The sequence below is a fragment of the Canis aureus genome, chromosome 13 (assembly GCF_053574225.1).
Source record: "Canis aureus isolate CA01 chromosome 13, VMU_Caureus_v.1.0, whole genome shotgun sequence".
NCBI lineage: Eukaryota > Metazoa > Chordata > Mammalia > Carnivora > Canidae > Canis > Canis aureus.
This window is the reverse complement of record NC_135623.1, coordinates 42,818,322-42,845,996: the sequence shown is the minus strand read 5'-3', so window position 1 is coordinate 42,845,996 and position 27,675 is coordinate 42,818,322. Positions and strand designations below refer to the sequence as shown.

Genomic DNA, 27,675 nt, shown 5'->3' with positions numbered 1-27,675 from the left:
CATAAGATGGTACTGAACATTATATATGCAAAGCCTGTTACACAATAGCCAATTCATAGTAAGGAATCAATAATATCAACAATGAGGTAGCCATCATGTCTAGAGCCGACAGGAATAGGAGTTTAGATTACTCTAGGATGATACCACGAAAAGCCCGAGGATCCCATGTCTGTTTCTCTTTCTGTTGTAAGCTACAACAGATTCAAACTCTAAAACTGCTACAGAATCATGATCCCTCTGGGTGCCTACGTGGCTCAGTGGTTGAGCGTCTGTCTTTGGTTCAAGTCGTGATCCTGGGGTCCTGGGAGAGAGTCCCGTATGGTGCTCCCCACTGGGAGCCTGCTTCTCCTTCTGCCTGTATCTCTGCCTCTCTCTGTTTCTCATGAATAAATAAATAAAATATTTTTTAAAAAGAGAGAGAATCAGGATCCCTCATACCCAGAAGTACTCAGATGTGGCTGGACCTCCAAGGGCTTTTCCTCATTAAATGGACCCATCAAGTTCATTTATAGCCTCAGCTCAGGAATCAACTCACCGACTGAGGGAATTTCTGAGTGAAAATTATCAATTTCCTTGAAACTTATTATAGTGAACAAACTGAAAGAATCTCATTCCAATCTTTAAATGCCAACTGCACCCACCACCCCAAAAATTCTTGCATCTCTCACTCCCTACATTCCTATCCCATAAGACTGGGACTATAGAACTATCCTCCTCAGTCTTTATTTTGTCAGACAAAAGCTCAAATTCAATAGAAGGGAGAGGACAAGTCTTACATAGGATCTAAATAAGAAATTATTTTAAAATAACTATCACATTAAACTAAAATTCTCTCAGCATTAACAAGTACAAACACTAACAGTTACATTTTGACACAGATATCTCTGCCCTTCAAGACTTTGGCAGACAAATGCTGTAACAGACCAAACTATGATGACTCTGTGCAGCAGTATTTGTTGCTACAGCAAGTGCAATAGGAGTATGCAAATTATCTTTAGGAAATCATCTGGAACTGAATGTAGAATTGTTGGAATAGTGTGTAGGCCAGATTTACATTATTCATGAGACAGTCTCCCCTCATTTTAATTTACATTCAAAACACTGGCACAGAGCTTGCTCAAGTCACTGTCAGTAATAGAGCCTTTAAATTTGAGGAACAAAACAGAGAAAGAACACATAATTAATGTTATGCATTGAGCATGCAAGTACCTTTGCTTCCATTTCTATTTCCTTTTTTTTTTTTCCATTTCTATTTCTTAAGCATTGTCAAATTTTAGGATACTTGGCTATATCTTGAAGAAATAAAAAAAAAAAGTATCTGCACTGTTAGAATATTCAGCATAAGGTTTTGCATGCATTAAAGAAATATAAAGTAATAATGTTTCAGACACCAGAAACAATTCAAGCATGGTCTCAGTGGGAGTGTATTCTCCATTCTTGGCCTATATTCCAATGACTGGACATTGACACAGGGAATAAATATGTCTCCTACAGACAGAAGTGCTACCCACATTGAAGGGAAGTCAATAGAAGTGTCAGCCACTTCATCAAGCTAAAACTGAGCAGTAAGTACCAGTAAGTACAGATCTTATTATAAAACAAAGGCCCTTTACCCTCAGCTCATAACTGGGACAGTGTTTAGGTAGATATTCACCCAACAAGCATATGGGCCATTAAAAAGGTCCAAGCTGTTCGAAGAAAATGAAGTCCAAACTTCATAGCATATATAAATAGAATAACCATATTTTATCACCCAAACCAGAATACTTTAAAGAGCAAAAAGGAGTACTATTAATAATTACTCTAGGACAACGGACATAAACCAGAACTGTCCTGGCAAGCCAGGATGGATGGTCACCCTACCTAAAGATATAGTTACCAGAGGGATGTTTAGTATCAAGTTGACAAGTAATGACTAATCTGGGAGACTGAGGGACACTGGAGATTACCTATCAATTTTAGGAATTTGTTTTTTTTTTTCATTAATACTTTATTGTCTTTTTTTAGATTTTTATTTTCACAGATGATCATGTTAAAACAAAAGAACAGGAAAACTATATGACAAATATTTATTAAATACTGCTATATGATTCAATAATTTTGTTGAGCACTCAAATGTGCTAACAAAAGTCTTGAGAAAAAAAAAAAGTCTTGAGAAGAACAGGAAATACGGGGTAAGATATTTTGTCAGTAAATTTCATACCTTGGAAGACTGACCTATGACCATCAGTTTTCTGCAAATGGTGTAAATGTAAATGGTACCTAAAGAAAGAAAAAGATTGTTAACATGTTTTACAGTTACATAATGGGAAATTTTATATTCTAATTTCTATAGTTTAAGTCTGTAGTTCCTAAAACAAGTGCTATTATCTTATGAAAAAGTCTGGTAATGGTTATTAGAGAGTTAGTTATAATCATTACAATTTTTTTGTAACTTGCAGCCAAATAATTTAAAAAACTAATTAGAGGGATCCCTGGGTGGCTCAGTGGTTTATCGCTGCCTTCGGCCGAGGGTGTGATCCTGGAGTCCTGGGATCGAGTCCCACGTCGGGCTCCCTGCATGGAGCCTGCTTCTCCCTCTGCCTGTGTCTCTGCCTCTCTCTCTCTCTCTCTCTGTGTCTCTCATGAATAAATAAAATCTTTAAATAAATAAATAAAATAAAAAACTAATTTGACCATATTTTAAGTAAGTTGACATAGGAAATCTTCTATCCCCATGTGAAAGGCAGTTTAAGTTCTGAAATATATTGAACAAAATAATATTTTAGTAGCATAATTTATGTACCCTGTGCTTTTATTAATTCATACAAAATGCTATTAGTGCCTATGGTTTCTTTATGATTGAAAAACTAAAGATTTATCTCCAATAATATTAGAATACATATTTATCAAAATGGTACAATACTAAACAAGGAAATTCATGATAATTTAAAAATCAAAATGTATAATAGGTTGCATTTTATTTATTTGCAGTCTCATAATATTTACTCCTTTATTAAATTATGTCCTATAAGCACTCTAGTGAAAAACGGCATTTCCAGTTCTTATTAAAGACCATTCAAGTATGAATTTTTTTTTTTTTTTTTTTTGGTCAGGCCATTAATTAAATGAAAACATAAGGCTAAAAAAAAATAAAAATAAAAATAAATTTTAAAAAAAACCATAAGGCTAAAAAACTGGCAGAGATGGAGGTAGGGGTGGGGAAAAACATCACCAGACAACTCTCTCTATATATAAAGGACATTATCATACTATAAACATACCCCAAAGATGGTAACATGCCTTAAAAATCATGTAATTATAATGACAAGTAGTCTAAATATTTTCTATAAAATATGTGATCTAAAATTCATAACCATCCAAATTCAACAATTACAAATCCGTGTTCACACTTAAACTTTAAAAGCTTCTGAGAAAACAGCATCTGCTCCAAAATACACATCATTTGATTAAAATACACTTGTAAGCATGGCATACTAAACATTAATTACATAAGTGACAAAAAAATATCAAATAAACTTTTAAACTACAGCAACATAAACTTTATAGAGAATGCCATAGGTCCTTAACATTCAAGGACTCAGCCTTCTTAGTGTGACTGCCCCCACGACATGGCATTAGTTATTTCACATAAGATTTACTGAGGAAGAAACCACTTGGCTAGTAACAGCTCAAATCCAGTGTTCTTACCTCAACTAGGCTTCATTGACCTCTGCTCTTAATCTTTAAAAATGAAATTGTCTGTGTTTCTTTATTTTAAAAGTCACCAAGTAAGGATACCCACAGCAAACTCATGCCTCCCTGCAGAACACGTGATTCAGGTGTTAGCCAGGAGTCTGTATAAACATGTCAGTAATGGGAACTGGGGAATTTCAGAAGACCTCAGAAGACTGCCCTCAAGAATGACAAGGGCCCTCTGTATTTTTAAAATAAGATTTAACCTTTCCAGACCTAGTATGTCCTAACTATACCTGAATCCTCCTTTGATGGTTCAAATTTCCACAGCAGAAGCCTGATAGAGAGTAAATGACATAAAATGGAACACAGACTAAATCTTTACAATCTCAGGATGTCTCTGAAAATTTGTTTTATTTTTAACCAAATCCCTAATACGGAGTTTATTGCCTTGTGTGTGACTCCTTTTTATCCAAGATGGCCACCACCAAAATAATCCGGCTATGTGAGGGTTGAAATGAGTCAGGATTGGGTTGGTTGTGAAGTAAGGTATTATGCAATAGTCACACATCCAGTTTGAGTTTGCAAAAGAACCAAAATCAGTTAACTATCTTAAGAAACCAAGAGTGTGTATGTGTAATAGTCAATTAAAAGTAAAGAGAATCAGTATTAATGTCTAATAGAAAAGGTAAATGTATTTTGATAAACTGACTGCAGGCCAATTTATTTTTCATTACTTTAACTCCAAACTTTTAAAACTACAAGGTTTTTGCACTTGTTAATCCCCCAGTTGGAATGCCCATCCCTCCAAATATCCAGACGTCTCAGTCGGGTGTTTACTCAAATGTCATCTCAGTGACGCCTTCCCTGACCATTGTTTAAAATAGCAGCCCCCCCCCAAAAAAATAGCAGCCCAGCCCCAACCCAACCTCTGCTCTCCCTATCCCCTTCTTAGCTTTGTTTTTCTCCATAGTACTCATCACTACCTGGCACACCATTTAATTTTGATTTGTTTATCATCTCCCTGAAGCATTATGTAAGCATGAGGACAGAGTTTTTGTCTATTGTCCACTCCTACTCCTATGTCCCTAGCACTTAGAACAATGTCTGGTACTTAATAACTTTGAGGTGAGTTCATTAAAACAGGGACACTAATTAGCAAAACTAAGTATATGTATCTCCCACAACCCAGCAATCCTAATCCTGGACATAAATCCCGGAAAACTCTAACACAGGTTTGTAAAAGGACGTGTGCAAGGATATTCACTGCAGAATTATTTGTGCAACTATAGAGGTAGGGCAAACCAGGTGCCCACCTTGAAGGCTGTAGGGATATCTGGAATACAATTCAACAGGCAGAATTTAATGAACTAGATTTACATATAGGAACCTGGTTTGGCTCCAAAACTATGTTATTGAGTGAAAAAATATTTAGGAAACAGAACAAAATCCAGAGCATGATACCATATGTATATAAAAAAGCACACACCAAATAAAGGCATCTAGAAGACACAGAAATTGTTGTTTTGTTTTGTTTTTAGAATATTAGGATTATTTGCATGTGATCTTAAAAAGACTGCAGACAAGGAATTACATTGCATCATTTCCACCTCTCGAGTAGGACCCAACCCTCAGGCCCACCACTCTGTCTTGAGCACAGAACCTCTGGTCCTGCTCAGTCCCTGCCAGGATATGTAAACAACTCAGGGGGAAGGAAGGTAATAGCTATTCAGGGAATCACAGATCTTCTTGAAGACCATCAGGCACAAAAGCTTAACAGTCACTGGACTGAAAATTTCTTCCAAAATCGGACTCATCTCTGGCAGCAAATGTAAGGTCCAGTTTCAATCAAAATGTCAAAAAAAAAAAATTATTTGGGGAGGAAGAAGAAGGAAAAGGCTAGGAAACATACTTTCAGTTGCCATGGATGAGGAAAAATCCAATACATTTTCTTTTAAGTGATTTTGCCCTGGTCTTACACACATAGAATACACTGTCATTTTTCTTTTAAGAAATTATCCAGAGATCAATAAAGCAGGTGACTGACGGTAACTTTAAAAATAATTTAAATTGAATTTAAATGGTAACTCCTTAAAGAGAAAAGCAGATGCTATATTTTGATAGATAAGACTCTTTACCAAGACCAATATAATGTATATATGTGTATCTATACAATGTAGATATGTATATAAATCCACTATACACACACACACACATACATTCTCAGAGCTCCTCACTCAAAAGCAAGTAGGAGAAGGTTGATATGTAGAAAGCAATAGTCACGGGACTAGGTATTTGAGCAAAAGACCAATAAATGGATGATGCTTAGAACTAATCTAACCTGCAGTGGTCCTTTGATCCTTCTCCATTTATATTTCCATGGCCCCCACTTCTATACACCTGAAACTGACTATCCCCACAGCCTCTGACCCTCCCTTGAGCAGAAAATTCAAAGACATGCTTTTTAAGTCCCTGCTTATAAGGATAAACTAAAATGCAACAAAAATATAAAAAGACAAAAACAAAAACTTCATAATCATCACCATTTTAATATATTATAAGAAATTTTTTAGAATTTGGATACATAATTTTTTGTCGTTTTTATTTTTATTTAAATTCTAGTTAACATATAGTATAATATTAGTTTCAGGAGTAGAATTTAGTGATTCATCACTTATATATAACACCCAGTGCTCAAAACAAGGGCCCTCCTTAATATCCATCGCCCATTTAACCAAGTTAACCAATCAAATTATGATCAAATTTGGCATTTAAATAACTTTCTGAAAGTCATGATAAAAAATAGAAGACATTGACATATACCATTGAAGATAATCCAGCAAAGATGCTCCTGGGGCAAAGCCACCTGCATGATGAGTCTTAAAGAGGACAAAATATGCAGACACTGGGTCACAGAATCTTTATTCTGCAGGTTCACATCATTGTCACAGACCAGCTCATAGTTGCAAATATTTTTGCCACTTAAAGCATGAAACTGAAACACAGGGAAAATATAAATAGGAATATAAATAAGGTTTATGCAACTTAGAAAAGTATTTCTTAAAATGTGAAACAGCAAAACAGAAATGATTCTGCTTAAATAAATTATATAGTACTATAGACTGAATGTTTGAATTCTTCCCCCTCCACACACACACACACATTTTCTACACTGAAACCTAACACCTAGCGTGATGGTATTTGGATAATGGGGTCTTTCGGGAGAGGCTGTCACAAAGGTGGAGCTTTCATGAACAGGATTAGTACCCTTATAAAAGAGACCCCAAGGAGCTCCCTACTGCCTTCTGCCTTATGAGGACGCAGAGAGAAGACAGACATCCATGAATCAGGAAGTGGGCCCTCACCAGACACCAAATCTTCTAGCACCTTAACGTAGTGGTTGCTAGCCTCCAGAACTAAGAGAAATAAATGTTATATAAATAAATAAATAAATAAATAAATAAATAAATAAATAAATAAATAAATAAATAAATGTATGTATGTATGTATGTATGTATGTATGTTATTTAGACCATCCAGTCTATGAATTTTTGTTATAACAGCCTTCAAGGACTAAGACATATGGAAAGAAATGTGGTAAAACAAGTTTCTTCAAAGCTTCCATTTAGTCAAGCTTACTTGTCCTTAGTCATAAAAACTTCAAAAGTCAAAAAAGGTACAAAATTCTATTTCCAAGAACATAGAATTGAATCACATTTTGTGATTCTTCACAGCATTTTAACTTATTAATTTGGATGCAACTGTTACCATTTACACAATTCATTCAGCAATTGTTTGTTGCGTACCTCTATTTGCCTCTTAAAGCAACAGGGACTCAAGGTCGAAGACATGGTTCCTGCTCTTGGCAGAAGGAAAAGCATTCTAGGCACATGCAATGTTAGGAATGCTTAAAGTGGTTGCTGTGGTCACTGAATTGAAAGTCTTTTATAAGGTTGGGTTAAAAAGCTTAAAATAAAGAGATTAGGCATGCCTGGCTGGCTCAGTTAGAAGAGCATTCAATTTTTGATCTTGGAAGTTTATGAGTTTGAGCCCCATGTTGGGTGTAGAAATTACTACAAAAAAATAAATAAACTTTGGGGCACCTGGCTGGCTCAGATGGTGAAGCATGCCACTCTTGATCTCAGGGCCATTGAGTTTGAGCCCCACGTTGGTGTAGAGATTACTTAAAAATAAAATCTTCAAAAAAAAAAAAAAAAGAGAGCAATTAAGCTATTAAGGTAGTCCCTGGTCAGAACATGGAGTGTATTCCACATCATTCCAAGGAATATGGACTTTAGCCAAAAGGCAGTGGAATAAAATGATTTGATTTATAGTTTAGAAGTTTAGAAGTTAATCCTGACAAATTGTGCAAGATAAAAAGCAGAGGATGGGGCACAAAGCTACAAGCAGAGAGGCTAGGAAAAATCAAAGGCCTTTGAGGTAGTCCAGAGATAACACAGTCCTGACATGGGTGCTGGGATCAGGGATGAAGAGAAAGTGATTGATTGATTGATTGATTTGAGAGCACGCATGTTCACAGTGGGGTGGGGGAGGGGCAGAAAGAGAGGGAGAGAGAATCCCAAGCAGAACCCCAAGTGCAGAGCCTGACATAGGATTTGATCCCAGGACTGGAGACCAAGACTGCAGCCAGAACAGAGTCAGATGCCCAACTGACTACATCACCCAGACACCCCAAAAAAAGGAAAGATTTAAGTTTTGTCTCAAGATTTAAGTTTTATCTGACTCAATAGGATTTAATATTTTTTAAGATTTTATTTTTTTGAGAGAGAGAGAAAGTGAATGAGAGAGAGAAAAAAACATGAGTGGGGGGAGGGGCAAAAAGAGAAGCTGACTCCTCCCTCATCAGGGAGCCCAATGCAAGGCTCTGATCCCAGGATCCTGGGATCACGACCTTAGCAAAAGGTGGATGCTTAACCAACGGAGCCACTCAGGTGCCCAAGATTCAAGAGGATTTAGATGTGGGAGGTAAGAGAGAGAAAACAGTATACAGTGATTTCCTCCTTGGGGGAGTGGCTCGTGCCAATTATGGAGGAAGAGGAATGAGTTAAGTTTAGGATATGTGGAGTTTGAGATGTTCATGACATAAATCTCAGATTTTGGCTAGAGAATCATCACTACTGCTAAACGTGTGGAAGTGCACACACAATAATACAAATGGGCCTTCCTCTACCACATGAGATTTCCCACTAGGATACATATATACTATTTCTAGCCATTATATAACTAGTTTCACAGAAAAAAAGAGATTTATTGACTGCATGTACATGTTGGAATAGTTATCTTCAAAATGTTCTCTCTCTTAGAAGCCAATAGTGAAACCTCATATTTTTTGAGTGTCAGGCCCTATTCTAACTCTTTTATTATCTCACCAAACCTAATACAATTCTTTGAGTTCTTATTGTTATTTCTGTTTTACAGATGAGGAAACTAAAACACAAAGAAATTACATTACTTCTCCAGGATCCCATCATTAGGAAGTGCACAGCAGATCTTTGAACCCAGGCAGGCTGGCTCTAGAGACTAAATTCTTACCAACCCCACCATAATGCCTCCCTACAGTACATACAAGGGGGATCATTAAAGAACATGAGTAAGTATCTTTGCACAAAAATATCTTGACAGTAAATTTTACATTATTATTGCTTCATCTATGATTTTTATGTATTTAACTCCAAAATCTATTTCTCTAACAAAATTTCTCAAGACCTCTAAGTTTATTGTCCAGCTCTTACTGGACTACATTTTCAATCCATTCATTCTCTTACTCACTTATTTTTATAGACATTTATTGAGAAACAGTGTGCCAGAACCTCAAACTTAGCATGTAAGAAAAAAAAAAACCAAAGTCTTCACAGATTTCTCATGCCTTTCATGACGGTCCTCCTGGCACACTCTTCCATTGGCTTCATTGCTTTCCCATCTGCCTCTAGTCTTTGTCCTTCTAATCTATTAGTAGTGTTTCTAGATTAATCATTCTGACTATATCACTTTATTTATTCATTCATTTTGTAAAGCTTTATTGAGTATGTATTACATACCCGGCACTGTTCTAGGCACTAGAGGTCAAAGATTAGAGCAGTCCCTGTCCTCGTGAAGCTCAAATTCTAGAAGCGGAGGCAGGCAATAAAAACATAAACAAATAAAAGTGTATCTGGTGATAATAAGTAATATAAAGAAAAATAAATCATGAAGTGCAAGAGACCTGAAGGAAGTAAGAGATGAACCACACAGATATCTAGGATATGAGCTTTCTAGAAGGAGCTCACCAGTACACTGGTATTAAACCAAGAGGCTGGGTGGAAGCAGAATCACGTAATAGTACAAGAGAAAAAGACGGGACCCTGGACCGGGGTGGTAGAGAAGGAGCCTTAAAAAGTCTAAACTCCTAAGCTTTTCATCCAGGTGGTAGAGAAGGAGACTTAAAAAGTCTAAACTCCTAAGCTTTTCATCCAGTACTCCTCCCAGCGGGGTGCCAATTTACATTGCCTAGTATTCTTATTCATGTACTTATGGTACAGCCAAATTGAACTGCTCAAAGTGCTCCAAACATGCCTTGAGATTTAAACCACTATTAAACTGTATATTGTTTCTGAAATCTTGAATAATCACCAAGTTCGGAATAACATAGTTTTGGAATCAGACTGATTAGGGCTCAAACACCAACTCTGCCCATTGCTTTAAGTGGGCTGGATTTCTTAGTCCCTGTTTCCACATCTGTAAAAGAGGGATTGCAGTACCCACCTTCTGGGACTGTAATGAAGCTACAAGGAGACAATTCATATAATGCATACAGAAGAGTACCGAGCACCTGGCAACCACTCAACCTGTGTATCAATGGTAGCAATCAACATAACAATAATATTGGTTATATTAGGAAAAAAGCATGACATTTTTTGTATTAAAAGATCTATGTTTGATCTCCTGAGCCACTAGTTAACTAACTGTGCCCTTAGCTTTCTTTTTCTCTTTTGTAAAATGAGGATAATAATAATATCTAATTCATAAAGTTACCGAGGATCAAATATGTTTTCCAAAGCACTTTGTAAACTAAAAGCACTCTACAAATATTAGTCATTATAATGATAATAATCATCTGCTGGAAGAATGAGTGATTATTGTGACACAATCTCCAAAATCTTTACAAAGTTTAATAAGTACACTTTCTTATCCATAACTAAGAACATTTATTAAGTAACTTATAGCACACAAACAAATGCCATGCTGAGCAAATGAAAGACATTTAGAAGCTGTCAACTAAAGAATGCATCACATGGCTAATCATAAATGGTAGCTAAAATAGCTACTGCTTTCATCTTACTGTATGTGCAGCAGCTTGGTCTCCAAAGCCTTTTGGAAAAAAAGCAGTTTTGAACTGATTCACATCTGCTTTATTCTCATCAAAGCTGATACTGAACTGCTGAAGATATCTTCCATAGCATTGTAAAAGGGCCAGTTTATATTCCTGGAGGAAATAAAAAGAGAACTTGATGAAAGCTTCAAAGTATCATTTTGCTTATCATTATTAAAATTTGGTAATATTCATATTATTCTTAATAGTATCAATGCCGATTATTACTATAACACTCTTACTACCACCACTACCTTATTACTACCGTTATCACTAGCATTTCTAAACACATATTATGTGAAGACATGCACTGGGTATTTCATGTACACAATTACATTAATCCCCTCCCAACAAGCCTATTGTGAAATAAGGCCATCACAATCTCAAGGAGGAGAATATTTACCAGGGTGTGAATAATGATGATATAAAAATGAGAATATTCACCAGGGTGTGTGCAGTAATATCTATCTATATATACTCAAAATCCAAAAAATTCAACATCACTGTGTCATGGTAATCCACCTACTCAGAGAGGCAGATGAGTTGCATAACTGGCCTTGCCTCTCTGACACATCCTAAGTTCCAAAAGAGAAAAGAAAGGAGGTGAGGGGGGGTGGGGAGATGAGCAAAGGAAGGAGAAAAGGAGGAAGGAGGGAGAGAAAGAGAAAGGAAGGAAGGAAGAGAGAGGAGAGGCAAGGAAACATGCTCACTCTCTTCTGTCAACAGTCTCTGAAGCTGCATCAGGACAAATTTTTAAAAGTCTGAGCTACTGTTATAGTTAGGATTCTTGTTAGTCCTAATTCATGCTTCTTTTTTTTTTTTTTTTAAGATTTTATTTATTTATTCATGAGGGACATAGAGAGGCAGAGACATAGGCAGAGGGAGAAGCAGGCTCCCTGCAGGGAGCCCAATGCAGGACTCTAGCCCAGGACCCCAGGATCATGCCCTATGCTGAAGGCAGACGCTCAACTACTGAGCCACCCAGTAACCCCCCAATTCATGCTTCTGTTTCCATAACAAAATTAAGGCTCGTTTCTACAGCACACAGGGCACAGTTGACCTGGAGTTTCAGGGCAGGGTTGATGAGCAGGGTTGTGGATATGAGTCAACTGCACACCTTCATCAGCTTCCTCCCCTACAACTGTCTCCAGGAAAAGCAACTATTCTAGGTGTCTACTACCAGCAGAGTTACCTAGCCCGATAGGAGGGATACACAAACTTTTGTTTCTATTTCAATTGACTTGTTACTCTTCACTAATTCTGAATCTTTGCCTTTCTAACTTAATTCATATAATGAATTCAAAACTAGGTTCAAAACAGGACTATTCCAACAAAATGATCTTTACTGGAATTAAATAAAAATAAAGAGATTCTAGAACCAAAGTCACAACTCAAGTTCATTTTCAGGATTCTAAATACCTTTATCAGCCCACTATTCTCATCATTGAAAAGTAGATAAAAATGTTTTGCTTACTCCTTTAAGTAAATTTTACAATACCCTATCTGGGCCTTTCTATCTGAAATATTCTGAATCCTTAAATATCACCAACTTCTAACATGTTCTTCCATCCTCTCTCCACCAATATCCACTCCACTCACCTAAATACTCCATAAACAACACCAAACTGTGGTGTATATCACCAGCTTCTTACATTTAGGAGAAGCATAAAAGCAGAGGGAACACTCTTCTAATGTTTGTCAAAACAGTGATTACACTTTACATGAATATAGCTCACAGGTTGGATTTTGTCCATCAGTTTGTTTGCTTTCTATAGTTATCCTTTGGAGAAACTTTTTAGTCTACAGTTTTCCTTTATTTTTAACTTCCTAAGAACCACGGTCCAATTACATGAAGCTAAGCTGATGCTCTAATTTTGGCAGCAGACAATAGATTGTCTTCATCATAAAATTTCCTCCACATCTCATCCTCCATTTGCTAAATTTCCCTTTCACCAAAAAATAAATAAATAAAAATTTAAAAATTCAAGTCCAGAAAATAGAAATGGAGGAGGAGAATAAAGCTGAAAAAACTGAAGCTCAAGAAAACATTGAAAATACTTTAAGAACACTTTGGATAAAAAAAAAAAAAAAAACTTTTGGTCCAAGGATTCTAGATGTGTCAAACAATCATCCTTGGAAAGTTTGGGGCCTATACCAGAGCCTAAAGGGAAAATGTACATTATCATTAACTAAAAACCCAGCTATGGTGTGGTCTTACCGAACCAAGTCCACAGCAATTCAAGACCCAGGCATTGATAGGAACCAGAAATTGGGCACAAGCTCAGTTTGGAACTCAGTGCTAAGCAAGAAACAGGGCATGCAAGGAATAACTGCTATAATTACATATAGCAAAACATTAAGGAGCTGAAAATCATTAAAACAGGGCACTGGAAACCAGACAACATAGCAGCAAGGCAAGGAACCATGAAAGTTGTCACTGGGCAAGGTCAGCCATGTGAAAAATAACAGGAAGTGGTGTCTGGGCTCCTTTGTATGAAGTAGGAACATGATGACTCAGCATTTCCTGTTGGACACCTACCACACCCTGGTTAACTAGGGGCTGTGGCCTGCCCAACCCCAGCCAGCTATCTTTCTATTCGGGAATCTCTCACCTCTGGAGAATCTCAACTACAAAATTAAAAAACAAACACTTTTTTGGTTACTGTGCCTCATTAAAATTTGTAGCATTCATTCATATTTTTCCAAGAAAAAAAATCAAATAATGTAAAACAGGAATCGTATCAAACTAAATAATAATAATTACCCAAGTAAGTTTCATTTAGGCCCTTTTTACTCCAGAGGCACTTACTTTCATTTCACAAAGGCTATCTCCAACCTTCAGAAGCTTTTCATTGTAATAGGCAGCTGGCAGCCGGGGGGCATATTTGGTCCAGATATTAAACAAAGAGGTGGCACTGTAAAAATCATAAAATAAAATCTTATTTTCAAAGTCAGCAGGAAACCTCAATTAATTACTAACAATCCTTAAAAAGTTATTTTGTACTGTCTTTCCAATGTGCCTTACTGTTAATGTCTAATTATTACTAAATAGTTAAAATAATTGCTTCCTTTATTCTATGCACTGATTGAAGCTCTTTAAAAAAAAAAAAAATTATTCATTTGAAAGAGAGAGTGGGGAGAGAGCACAAGCAGAAGGGGCAGAGGGAGAAGCAGACTCCCCGCTGAGCAGGAAGCCTGAGGCAGGGCTTCATCCCAGGACTCTGGGATCATGACCTAAGCCAAAGGCAGATGCTTAACAGACTAAGCCACCCAGGCGCCCCTGATCCAAGCTCTTTATATGCATTTTTTAAAACAGATTTTGCTTTTTTTTTTTTTTTTTTTTTAATTATTTATGGTAGTCACAGAGAGAGAGAAGAGAGAGGCAGAGACATAGGCAGAGGGAGAAGCAAGCTCCATGCACCGGGAGCCCGACGTGGGATCCGATCCCGGGTCTCCAGGATCGCGCCCTGGGCCAAAGGCAGGCGCTAAACCGCTGCGCCACCCAGGGATCCCCAGATTTTGCTTTCTAAAGTAGTTTCAGGTTCATAGAAAAATTGAGCAAAAGTTATGCAGTATCCCCATACACTGCATGTCCCACACATATGCACAGCCTTCCAACCCACCACCTCCCCCCAGTTACCAACATCCTCCACCATAGTGGTATATTTGTTACAACTCATGAATCTACATTGACACATCATTATCACCCAACATCCACAGTTTATTTTACGGTTTAGTATTAGCAGTTATACATCCTCTGGGTCTGGAAAAATGTATAATGATGTGTATCCATCATTATACTATCACACAGAATAGTTCCACTGCCCTAAAAATCTTCTGTGCTCTGCCTATGTATGCATCACTCTCTCCCTCCCAGAACCCCAGGCAACCACTGAGCTTTTTATTATCCCTACAGTTTTGCCTGTTTCAAAATGCCATTTGGTTGGAACCATACAACATGTAGCCTTTTCAAACTAGCTTCTTTCACTTAGTAATACACATTTAATATTCCCTCATATTTTTTATGGCTTGATAGCTCATTTCATTTTAATGCTAAATAATATTCCATTGTCTAGATATACCACATTTTATTCATCCATTCACTTACTTAAGGGTATCTTTTTTGCTTTCAAGTTGTGGCAATCGGAATAAAGCTGCTATACACATCCATGGGCAGATTTTCGTATGGACATAAGTTTTCAATTCCTTCGGGTAAATACCAAAAAGCCTGATTGCTGGATTGTATGGTAAGAGTATGCTTAGTTTTGTAAGAAACCACCAAACTATCTTCCAAAGTGGCTGTACCACTTTGCATTCCCACTAGCAATGAATGCAGAGTCCCTGTTGCTCCACATCCTCCCCAGCATTGGGTGATGTCAGTGTTCTGGATTTTGGCCATTCTAATAGGTGTGTAGTGGTATCTCATTGTTTTAATTTTCATCTTCCTGATAATATATATTTTGGTGAGCATCTTTTCATATGTTTATTTGCCACTTGTATTATCTTCTTTGATGAAATGTCTGTTAAAGTCTTTGATCCATTTTTTAAGTCAAGTTGTTTGTTTTTTTATTAATTGAGTTTTTAAGAGTTGTTCATATATTTTGGATAACAGTCCTTTATCAGATGTCCTGGAGAAATACTTTCTCCCAGTCTGTGGCTTGTCTTTTCATTTTCTTGATGGTGTGTTTCACAAACCAAAGATTTTTAATTTTAATGAAGTCTTGCTTATCAACTCTTTCCTCATGGACTGTGGCTTTGGTGTTCTATCAACAAAGTCATTGTCAAACCCAAAGTCATCTAGATTTCTTCGGTTATCTTTCAGGAGTTCCATAGAATTTTACATTTAGGTTTGTGATCAATTTTGAGTTAATCTTTGTGAAAGGTATAAAGTATGTGCTAAGATTCAATTTTTGCATGTGGATGTCCAGTTTTCCCAGCACCATTTTTAAGAAGACTATCTTTGCTCTATCGTATTGCCTTTGCTCTTCTGTCAAAGAATCAATTGATTACATGTATATATGTCTATTTCTTGGCTCTCTGTTCTGTCTCAATGATGTATATTTTCATTCTTTCACTGATGCCACACTGTCTTGATTACTGTAGCTTTAGAGGAAGTCTTGATTGAAGTCAAGCTGTATCAGTCTTACAAATTTGTTCTCCTCCAAATTTGGAGAACTGGATTGGCTGTTCTGGGTCTTTTGCCACATGCGTTTTTGTTTTCATTTCATTCCACAACAACCTTCAGATAGGTAATATCAATATCCCAGGTATATAGTTGATAAAACTGAAGCTCATTATATCCACGATCTTAACTAGTATTATCACTATACTTGCCTGTCCTCTGGAATGTAAACTATCTGAGGGCAAGGACTTTGACTATGTTATTCATTGCCCAGCCTCAAGAGTAGTGAATATCTAGTATATATATGTCCTCAACAATTATTTGTTGAAAGAAAAAATGAATAAATGACTAGGAAAAAAATTCCTTGTTCTTAGTAAGAGTTCAAGGATTTCACTATCGAGTCAGTCCATTAGGGTTCTATTTCTTTTCACCATGTAAACCAAAATAAAACATATAGTATTCTCAAAATGGTTTCTAATTAGTTTCAAAGGGTAGCAGATTACTGCTTATTTTGTTCATTCATTTAGTTAACATTAATCCTTCCCACTCTCTCAGAAATTACAAATGCCTCTAGGAAAAATCCAAATTTTCCTTAACAGTTTTTGAATCCTATCTCATAAATTTCTAGATGAGGACAGCGCTGTGTACTAAATGAATATGTGTCCTCATGAAATTCTTATGTTGAAGTCCTCGCCCATGGTGAGGCTGTATTTGGAAAAAGGTGCTCTGAGGAAGTAATTAAGGTTCAATAATTCAGGTTAAATAAGGTCATAAGGGTGGGGCCCTGGTCTGATAGCATTAACACCCATCTAAGAACACTAGAGAATTTGCTTTCTCTCCTTCTTTGTACTTGCTCAGAGGCAAGGTTATATGAAGACAAAGTGGTCTTCTGCAAGCCAGGAAGAGCGCGGACACCAGAAACTGACCTTGCAAGACCTTAACCTGGGACTTCTAGTCTCCAGAACTGTGAGAAAATAAATGTCTGTTGTTTAAGCCACCCAAACTATGGTGTTCTGTTATGGCAGCCCAAACTAATTTGTAATTACTAATTAGTAATTAATAGCCCAAATTGACTAATACAGGTTGGAATGTAAACTTAGGGACTGAAGATGGCTCAAGTACTTATGATATATATGTTTAGATCTTATCAGAACAACCTCAACAGAAACATGTCAATTAATTCAAATAATTAAGTGACAGTGATTGATTACAAGGGAGAGGTAGGGGACAGGATATTCTTGCCTTCTTCAACTGATAAATAATATTTTGGCGGGCAGCCTGGGTGGTTCAGCAGTTTAGCGCCGCCTTCAGTCCAGGGTGCGATCCTGGAGACCTGGGATTGAGTCCCTGCATGGAGCCTGCTTCTCCCTCTGCCTGTATCTCTGCCTCTCTCTCTCTCTCTCTCTCTCTCTCTCAATCTGTGTCTCTCATGAATAAATAAATAAAATCTTTAAAAAATATATTTTGGAAATATATGTATATACTTGTATATATGTGAAAATATATACATGTACCAAATACAGCCATAGAAGTTTTAAAAGGAAGAGATTTTTTTTTAACTTTTCACTTTCATTTGCTGCTTCATGAAATGTCACAGTATTAGAATAAATACAATGGATCCCAAAAGTCAGCTAGAATTCTTAAATTATGTAGATGAAAGACTTAATGCTTTCCAACCTTAAAGATGAGATAATGATGACTATGTTTATTACTCATAAAAGAAAAATACCCACTTTGTTAAATCAATCAAGGTTATATAATAAGATAATTTTTTTAAATGAACTTTAAGTTCAAGTTAAGACTGTTCACTGGGAATGGCTTACGTAATGACTAAACAAGGAAAATATAATATACACTATATAATGTGCATCATTTAAGAAAACATTAATATCTTTTGGATTGCTGATTTATTATAGTTGCTGCTGAATAGTTAGAAATCTCTAAAATAGAAAATCAAGACTATATAAACAGAATATGTTAATCTCATTTGGTTATAACAAAAGCATATCTTTAAAAAGATCTATCATACTCTGAATATAATAACATTGCCAGTATGATCAAACTCTGTATTTTAGATACTGTGAATCTTTATGCTTATGTAAGTTCCTATAGTCATAAAAACTTTTTTATTCTAAAAAATAATCATTTATCAAATATGTTATAAAAGCAAATCCTACCTCCTGTATTCTTAATTGGCCTCCAAATTGTCATTCTTGCTCCATTTGGAAAAGATTAGATAAACATATATAAAATATTAAATGAGGTTAATCCCTTGCCCAAAACTACCCAATGGTTTCCCACTGCATTTGGAATAAAGGCAAACGCCATAAAAGGCCTCTAAAACCTTCCACAGCCTCACCTATGCCTCTTATCTCACCTCATACCACTGCACTCATACTCACTAAGCCATGCTTACTGGGCCTCTGTTCATTCCTCCCAAGTCTCTGGCTCTTTCCTGCCAAGATCTTCCTATATGCTTGTTCCCTCTGTTTATCCTCTCTCCTTGCCTGGTAGCCTTCTAATCTCAGCTTAATGTCACCTCCTTCATCGTTTGTCTGAAAGTAGGTCCCTGCTGCGTTCTCTTTAAGCCTCTGCTTAAGTTTCACCTATTCTGACCACATTATTGGAAATTGCAATCTCCTATCTCCTACTCCATAACCCTTCCTCTCTTTAGCTTTCGTCCCAGCATTTATTACTTTCGAGGTTACCATAAAATGAACTTCTTTACTGTTTATTGCCTACTTCCTCCTCTAGAATATAAGCACCATGAAGACAAGGATCCTTGTTTGGTGCACTGCTGTATCCCCCACACCTAGTACAATGCCTGGCACATGTTAAGTGCTCAGTAGCTTCTTCTTTCATAGCACTTGTTTGTATGCTGACTTAATGACTCATTGAAACCTAACCTCTCTCTGTCTCTCTCTCTCTCGTTCTTGCTCTCTTGACTGTAAACTCCATGAGCACAGATTCCCTATCTATTTTGCTCATCATTATATAACCTATGGCTAATGCATTGCTGGGTACATAGCAGGCATTCAATAAAAGCTGTGTAAATAAATAAATAAATACCTAAATTGTGTAAGAGGTTGTTAGATTGCTAAGGACCATGTCAATCATTAATGTTTGTGATTCTCTTACAGTCTCTTTAAAGATGGGACAGATACTGTACTTAACAACTGGCCCAGGTCTACTTTCCCATATATAATAATAATTATTGAAAATACAAGGATAATAATCCTTGAATTCTTTCAATATCAAATACTCATTGAAAGTTTGCTCTACCCCAATCACCAAGCTAGTTGCTAGATACAAAAATGAAAAACAGACACATTATCCAAAGTCAGCAGGGAGGTTATATTCTAATGGGGGAAATGGATAATGCACGAGAAAACAAATAAATAAAAAACATAAATGGGTGGTTGAACCTGCACTAAGTAGGAAAGGCCACTCAACAGAGGTAAGAACTGAGCTAAGCCCTGATGGAAAAGAAGGAGCCAGATATTTGAAAAGCTGAGGATAAAACATTTCAGACAAAGGCGACAGCAAATATAAAGGCCCTGGGATGAAAAATACAGTATCTGCCTCCCTGGAAAGTCCTGAGAGAGAAGTGAGGGATGGGTTGAGATGGAAGAAGCAGGCAGAGCCAGATGCTCAGACCCTAGAAGACAGAAGTCGTAAATTTATTCTAAAAGGAATGGGAAGCAATAGAAAGTCTTGAGATAGGAGAGTGGGTGGTTGATTTATAAAGGTTACCCCGACTGCTAAAGTGAAGGATAGACTTGAGACTCCAGAGGCTGTGGGGAAAGCACAATATATAGTGGTTTGAACTATAATGCTCGTTCTCGAAATGTGAAGAAAATGTGCTATCTAAGGCACAAGAGCAGAAGTGTTTTAAATAGAAATATATATAGCTAGGTATGTAATGCATTTTCCTTGGTCAAGTCGTGGTTCTCATCTTACTTGGCCCATCAGCAGGATTTGCCATCGTTTTTTGTTTTGTTTTTTTTTCCAAAGATTTTATTTATTTATGAGAGACACACAGAGAGAGGCAGAGACAGAGGTCGAGGGAGAAGCAGGCTCCGAGAGACACACAGAGAGAGGCAGAGACAGAGGTCGAGGGAGAAGCAGGCTCCACGCAGGGAGCCCAATGTGGGACTAGATCCCAGGACCCTGGGATCACACCCTAAGCCAAAGGCAGATGCTCAACCACTGAGCCGCCCAGGTGTCCCAGGATTTGCCACCGTTAATCAACTATTCCTTCCTACTTTCAAACAGTTTGTCTCCCTGACTTCCAGCACACCACACACTTACTGGTTTTCCTCCCACCTCCTTGGCCACTCCTTCTTAGTCTCTGCCACTTTCTTATCTTCTCTACAGGTCAGTGTTGGAGCGTCCCATGGTTCAGTCTTCAGACTCTCCTTTTCTCCGTCTACACCAACTCCCTTAGCTATCCCATCAAGTGTCATGATTTAAATATCATTAATATGCTGACAAATCTCAAATGTCTCTCTGCTTTGACCTCCAGACTCAAATGACCAACTATCTACATAATAGTTCTGCTGGGATGTTGAATTACATTTCAATCTTAACATATCTGAAATTAAACTCTTGGGATGCCTGGCTGGCTCAGTCAGTGGAGCATGTGACTCTTGATCTTGTGGCTGGGTTCCAGCCCCGTATTGAGTATAGAAATTACTTAAAAATTAAAAAAAAAAAAACAAAAAAAAACACCTAAACTCTTTATCTGCCTCTCTCCTACCAGAAACCTGTTCTTCCCACAGTCTCAATCCCATGCCAGGAACCTCACACTTCATTCTCCCTTGTGCCTAACTCTTCCTACAGAAATCTTCATCACTTGCTGTTCTATCTCTTTTTTTCATCTTTCTCAAAGGCCACTTTTCTCAATTTACCCTGACCATGCTCCCAGCCACCCCCATTCTAAATTTCAGTGTCATAACTTACCTTCCATCCTCACACTCTGCTCTAATCTTCTCCCTAGCACTTCTTTCCCCATAAAATGATTTCTCTTATTTGCTTAGTAGCTGTCTGTAGTAACAAAAATATATGCTCCGTGAGGGTACAAATTGTCCTACCTTTTGTGAATTTGATGTTTTCCTAGTTCCTAGAATGGTACCTGCTACACAGATGTTCAATAAATAGTTGAATTTATTAATGAATAACAAATATAAGTTAAAACTATGTCTTCATATTAATTAAATGCATGAATAAAAAATAAAAGTGGAGGGATCCCTGGGTGGCTCAGCGGTTGAGCGCCTGCCTTCAGCCCAGGGCCTGAACCTGGAGTCCCGGGATGGAGTCCCTTGTCAGGCTTCCTGCATGGAGCCTGCTTCTCCCTCTGCCTGTGTCTCTGCCTCTCTCTCTCTGTCTCTCTCTCTGTGTCTCTCACGCATAAATAAATAAAATCTTAAAAACAATTAAAAAATAAAAGTGGAAATTACTTCAGCTGGTATTCTTTGACATTTGTCTACATTGGTAACTGTTCGGTTTGCAAGGTATTTTGACTGGGAAAGAAAGATGGTAACATAATCAAGAAAGATCCTTTAAAAATAAGTCATTTGACGTTCGGTGATAACATGGGGATAGAAAGCCCCCCAAAAGGCAAACACATGTGCAAAATGAGTTACAAAAATCAGTAAAAAAAAAAAAAAATCATTGTGGTCCTCACAGCAATACAAAACGGAATTCACGTGCACGTTCACAGAATCACATACTTCGCGGCATCAAGAACTTTTTCAAAAACCGAAGCTACCTCAAAGTCATGCCTTTTGCTTCACACACAAAACTGTACCCACCACGTGGCAAGTGAGGCCCTGAGTGCGTCACACATTTTCTTGGCAAGTGGGAGGGACTGCGGGGCACTCCGGGGAACGGTGAGTTAGGAGAACGCTTCTGGGTAGGTTTTGAGTTTGACCCGGGCAGGAAGCCAAGGTATAACCCTGACCAGGGGTTAAGGACTGTCCTCGCAACGAGCCTCCACTTCCGAATCGTCGTGGTCGTCTCCAGGGCCTCCGCGCTGACCTGGCTGCGGCCCCGCGGGCGCAGCCTCCAGGGCATCTCCCACGAGCCGCCCTTCTCCGGCCGGCGCCCGGCGCCCGCGCCCTGCCTCCGCTTACCAGTGCCGGTGGAACTCGTGCTTCTGCTCCTCCGTTGTCGCCAACGCCTTCTTTCTCCTCATAAAGCCTAGTAATTCCCGGATTTCCCTCTCGCAGGAGGCCAGCAGCGGGTTTTTAGCGTCCAGGGGCCCATAAAACACGGCGAGGGGCAGAGAGCTCTCGAGGCAGGCGGAGCGAGGCACTGGGCTCGGGGAGCTCTCCTTGGACTCCGCGGGCGACTCGGAGAGGGCGTTCGAGGTCGGGGGAGGGGTCGGCGGCGGTCCCGGCGGGGACAGGGAAGTGGGAGAGTGGTTGAAGGGAGAGGTCGCGGAGGCGCCGAGCGCCGCCATGTTGGCGGGACCCCGGCCGGCCGAAGTGTGTGTACACGCGGTTGCCTGGCGACGGTCTCGCGGCAACCGGGCCTCCCGCGCGCTTTCGGGAAAACACAGCGACCCCTGGAGGGCGAAGGAAGAGAGAGCCCGGTCCAGAAAGGAACGACGCTCCTGGGGGCTTTTTTTCTTTCTTTCTTTCTTTTTTTTTTTCTTTTGCCCTCTTGCTCACTGGCCCCCCGCGGTAGGAGAGAAGAGAGAAGATTGTGCGCAGAGAGCCCGCGGATAGTAGAGCCAAAAACTTACAATAGCAAATTCAGACTATACTCGTTTTCCATTTCGACCACTTAATGACGATAACGATTATTAACATGTGCCAGGCGTTGTTCTAAGCGTTTGTCACATAATCTCATTGATCTCATTTAATCGTGATAACAGCTTTATCACGTAGGGTATTAGGAGTAGCTCCATTTCCCAATTTAATACACCAAAGTTCACGCATCAAAGTCAGAGTAAACCGTAGTGTCGGGGACCAGATCCCCCAGCCTTCGGACTCCAAAGCCTGGGCTCAAAATGAATAAGCTTCACTGGCCATCCAAAAAAAAAAAAAAAACCTAACCTTATCAATAAAATCAAAATTAGGAAAATATCTGACAATTTAAGAATCAAGTTCGTGGGACGCCTGGGTGGCTCAGTGGTTGAGCATCTGTCTTCAGCTCAGGTCGTGATCCCGGGGTCCTGGAATCGAGTCCCGCGTCGGGTTCCCCATGGAGGAGCCTGCTTCTCCCTCTGCCTGTGTCTCTGCCTCTTTCTGTGTGTCTCTCATGAGTAAACAAATAAAATCAAGTGCATGCAAATGATCCATTCTCTTCCCTCTTTTTGTACCTTGAGGTCTGTAACTGTGGAAATGATGTCTGTGCCTAATAAGGTTACATTATAGTTCTTCATTTATGTTTCCCCTTACTCTAATTATCACTGTATTCTAAATAAGCATTTCACTTGAAATTAACTGCCGGATATTAATGCATACTTGCGGCTTCAAGTGTTAACTCTCAAAATACTTTAGCGTTTTAAACTGATTTTAGGTCTTCTGATTGGGAAAACTGTATGCCCTAAGGAAAATATGTGAGGACAAGGGAAGTTCTTCTTTCCCTGCGTATTATGGGCAACAATAAGTTCATTTACTTACTTAAGGTATAAGTTTTAACTCATAGAGAACCTGCTTGCTTTATAAATTAGGCAATGCCAAAAATTAAGAGAAGAAACAAATGTTTGATGTCTTAGAAAAATAGATTTTTAACACTGAAAAGTGTTACTGGTTCTGTCACACATAAGAATAAATAAAGATAGTGACCCTAACACCCTGTGAGCCCAATTTTCCACTTAAGATTAAGAAGCTTATTGGACCACAGCCTGATTTCTTTCAGGTCTGACCTAATTTCTTGCAGGCTCTGTGGGCCTGTGCTAATTTATGAGGCTGGCCTAATATGTCATGTGCACTGTACTCTAATATTCTTTGAAGGAAAATGATGATGATTTTGTTCTTCAGAACAGGTAATTGTGACCCAAGAACCTTTCTTGTCAAGACACTTCACTGTAGGAGTTCAATTCTCCAGTCAGGATATAGAAATCATTATTTAAGATTTTATCTTGTCTCTAAGTGAGCAGTAAAAATGTTAAAATCATTATTTAAGATTTTATCTTGTCTCTAAGTGAGCAGTAAAAATGTTTAGGCCTTTAAGATTTTAGGCCTAGGGATCCCTGGGTGGCGCAGCGGTTTGGCGCCTGCCTTTGGCCCAGGGCGCGATCCTGGAGATCCGGGATCGAATCCCATGTCAGGCTCCCGGTGCATGGAGCCTGCTTCTCCCTCTGCCTGTGTCTCTGCCTCTCTCTCTCTCACTGTGTGCCTATCATGAATAAATAAAAATTAAAAAAAAAAAAAAAGGATTTTAGGCCTAAAGAAGTAATTCATTCTTGGGGCATTTACAAAAAGTATTAATAGATCTTCTTTTTGAAAAAATGAGCTTGATAAATTCTTTCTGTTCTCATCTTCTCCTTTTTCTCACATAACGGACTGGTCTATTTCGGATCAAAAGCTGATGTAATTTGCCACTGAGTTCTACCTATTATATCGATGAATGTGAAACTGCAGGATAAAATTAAAGTGGTCATAGAGGAGGAAGGCAAAGAAAAATAAAACACATGAAGTGGGGGTTCTTTCCCCTCTCGATCTGTCTATTCTCACAATCTTACTAAGTGTGCAGGCACTTACATTTCAATATCACCAGTAAAAGAAAAAGTGACTTATTAAATTCAGATACTTGAATTATGTATCTTAGTCATAGCATTGCATCTTAGTCATTTTCTTCCTTGCAAATACACAGTTGACAATGCTTCACTTGCAGTAGTTTTTAAAAGCTTGTCTGAATATTTAAATGGCTGCTGTACTCTGAATCATCATCGTGCTAAGATGGAAGTTTCCATTTTGTTCAGTTTATATTTGAAGCACTTTTTTTACATTTTTCAAAGTATTATCTTTCTTGTAATGAGATGAAGCTATTAGAATATCTTTTCTACTCCCTTGTCACTTCACTTTATTCTTTCCACTGTAGTGAAAGAATGGAACCCGGCAACTATTGTGTCTGGAAGGGCTAAATAATGCAAATAGCTTCCTTATAAATAATGTAAATTGCTGTTTCCTTATAATTAGCGTCTCTGCAGGCTGCAAGGATCCTTTGTGCTCATTCAAAAGTCTTTCTCATCTAAAGTTACTGTTAGAGAAGGAATAAATAAGGTTAGTACTCTTTCTATTCCTAATTTAGTAGTTAATCATTTGGGCTGTCCCAAACATGTACCTATATATGATCTTTAAAAAAAAAAAAAAGCCTCCAAAGATCTCCTTTTCCTACCTCACCACCTAATATTTAAACTTTTTAAAAAACTTCTCCATCCTTTCATTTAGTCAAACACAACAATTTCTTTAGCATGTCGTACAATGCATAGGTGAACCCACACATTCCTCATAAGAAGCAGATGACACACAACTAACCACAATAAAAAAAAAAAAAGGTATGCTGTGAAATGTGCCATAATAAAGATTTTTTAAACACTGTAGGAGTCCAAAGATGAAGTTTGGAACTGGAGAAAGAACAGACGATTCTGGAGGTTATATTTTAGCGCTAGGCTGTCTCTGCTCCTCATTAATAGAAAGCCCCTTGCAACAGGGATTTGCCTATTTACTGTGATAACCCAGCACCAGAGCCTGGAACCTGGTACAGAGTAGTATGGCTTCATAAATCTTTGTTGGAATGAATGAATGGGAAAAAAAATAAGACAACATTTAAAAGGATATCACTGATTGAGAGAAAAGCCTGAGTTAGGAACAAAGTTATAAACATACATGGTGAGTTCCATAAATCATCTGTCTAGTGTGGTGAACCAAAGACTATAGTAGATCCAGGGGCAAAAGGTGAAGCAGAAAGAGAAGCATGATCAAATATAAGGCGTAGTTGGAAGATGTGCTAAGAAATTTTGATTTAGTTATGTATTCAGTGGGAATCCGTGGAAAAATAGTGTAATTAAAAACAGTAAAGATTAAAAACCCAAATTCTGGAGCCAGCAAACATGGTTTGAATTCCCACTCCTTCCACGTTGCTTAACTTCACTGTGTTGTGGTTTCCTCATCTGTAAGATGGAGCAAAATAATACTACTACTTAACTCAGTTTTGTTTTGTTTAGAATTAAAGGAATTAATATGTGTAAAACCCATAAAACAGCGCCTGGCATATAGTAAAGGCTATATAAATGTTTGCTGAGATAATTACTCACTTGGAACTACCAGAAGTTCCTAAACAGAAAAGAATACAATCCAGCCTGTATTTTTCGTGTTTTAGAAGGGAAACAATGATAGCAGAATAAAAGATGGATTGGAGTCAAGAAGGTTACATCTGATCTCAGGTACACAAATCATCACAATGATTATATACTGTCAATCATGAGACAGAAGGAGCCAAACTAAAACCACAGATAGACATTGAAGGAGAATCCATAGGAAACTAAATTTTAATCAATATAGTAAAAGAAGAGTCGAGTCACAGAGTAACATGTAATTGATATAATAATTATGAATATAGTATGTATGTAATATATACAAAATAGTTGTAAAAATAGTAGAAGAAATTCTAACATGCATTTATTATTTTTTTTCCCTTAGGATTTTATTTATTTATTTATTTGAGAGAGAGAAATAGCAAAAGATAGCATGAGCAGGGGTAAGGGCAGAGGGAGAAGGAGATTCCCGGCTGAGCAGGGAACCAGATGTGGGGCTCGATTCTAGCACCCCAGGATCATGACCTAAGCTGAAGGCAGATGCTTAACCAACTGAGCCACCCAGGCACCCCTGTATCCATTATTCTAACATGTAATGTATTTATGGTCTTGAAGTAAAGACTTTCCTAAAAAGTACAAAAGTAAAAGTAAAAGGAAGTAAAAGAAAGAAAAATACTAATGAACTTGAATATATTATAAATTTTTGGAAGGGTGAAAGATAGCACAGCCTAAAGTAGAAAAGCCACACACTGGAAAAATATATTTGTAATATATAGCCTACTGTGTGAGCACTACGTCGATAAATATCAACAGCAGGTTCAGATAAAGATACTTCAGATAAAGATACTGCTTGGGTGAATTAAACAGGTTTACTTATCACAGGCTCCCAAAGGAAGTCAGTGTGTAGTCAGGACATATAGCAAAGAGAACAGCAACATTACCCAGGATAGATGGGGATATCTGTTTCTAAAACCCAAAATCTTCCCATGTGGTACACAGTTCTAGGTGGTAATATCCCTGAAGCTTCCAAGTCTTTTGTGCTTGAACAAGTATCTGCAATTCCTCTGGGGTGCACTATTGCTTCCAACTTAACACTTTGGTGTGAACAGTTTTCAGATACTCCTGCCTGGCCCTTCCACCCATAACAACTCTAGTGCCACAGGTTAGGGATCCAGGATTAGGGCTCTGCTAAATATTAAATCTCCTCTTCGAGGGTAGTGAGGGCCCATAATTTCCATC

General features: G+C 38.1%; 1 protein-coding gene and 1 long non-coding RNA gene across 13 annotated transcripts in view; one reads left to right on the top strand and one right to left on the bottom strand.

Annotated features, from left to right (window-relative positions):
- Nucleotides 1–22,672, bottom strand: part of CFAP54 (cilia and flagella associated protein 54) — a 291,473-nt gene extending 268,801 nt beyond the window's left edge. For 7 of the 10 annotated variants that reach the window (XR_013350783.1, XM_077845910.1, XM_077845903.1 and 4 more), the window contains exons 1-5: nucleotides 22,301–22,668; nucleotides 13,854–13,959; nucleotides 11,015–11,158; nucleotides 6,499–6,670; nucleotides 2,204–2,262 (exon numbers count right to left, since the gene is read on the bottom strand). Coding sequence is in view for 8 of the 10 variants with exons in the window: in XM_077845910.1 (XP_077702036.1) it covers nucleotides 2,204–2,262; nucleotides 6,499–6,670; nucleotides 11,015–11,158; nucleotides 13,854–13,959; nucleotides 22,301–22,629 (810 nt within the window). In the remaining 2 variants the exon portion in view is untranslated. Of the gene's footprint in view, nucleotides 1–2,203; nucleotides 2,263–3,690; nucleotides 3,805–6,498; nucleotides 6,671–11,014; nucleotides 11,159–13,853; nucleotides 13,960–21,979; nucleotides 22,184–22,300 lie in introns of those variants that run through there. The other 3 variants (XR_013350784.1, XM_077845908.1, XM_077845909.1) reach the window with 3 other exon arrangements.
- The window catches only part of LOC144282367 (uncharacterized), a 48,297-nt gene that overhangs the window by 5,666 nt on the left and 14,956 nt on the right, over nucleotides 1–27,675 (top strand). For all 3 annotated transcript variants that reach the window (XR_013350787.1, XR_013350785.1, XR_013350786.1), the window contains exons 3-4: nucleotides 1,495–1,575; nucleotides 9,115–9,286. This is a non-coding gene — a long non-coding RNA (uncharacterized LOC144282367). The remainder of the gene's footprint in view (nucleotides 1–1,494; nucleotides 1,576–9,114; nucleotides 9,287–27,675) is intronic.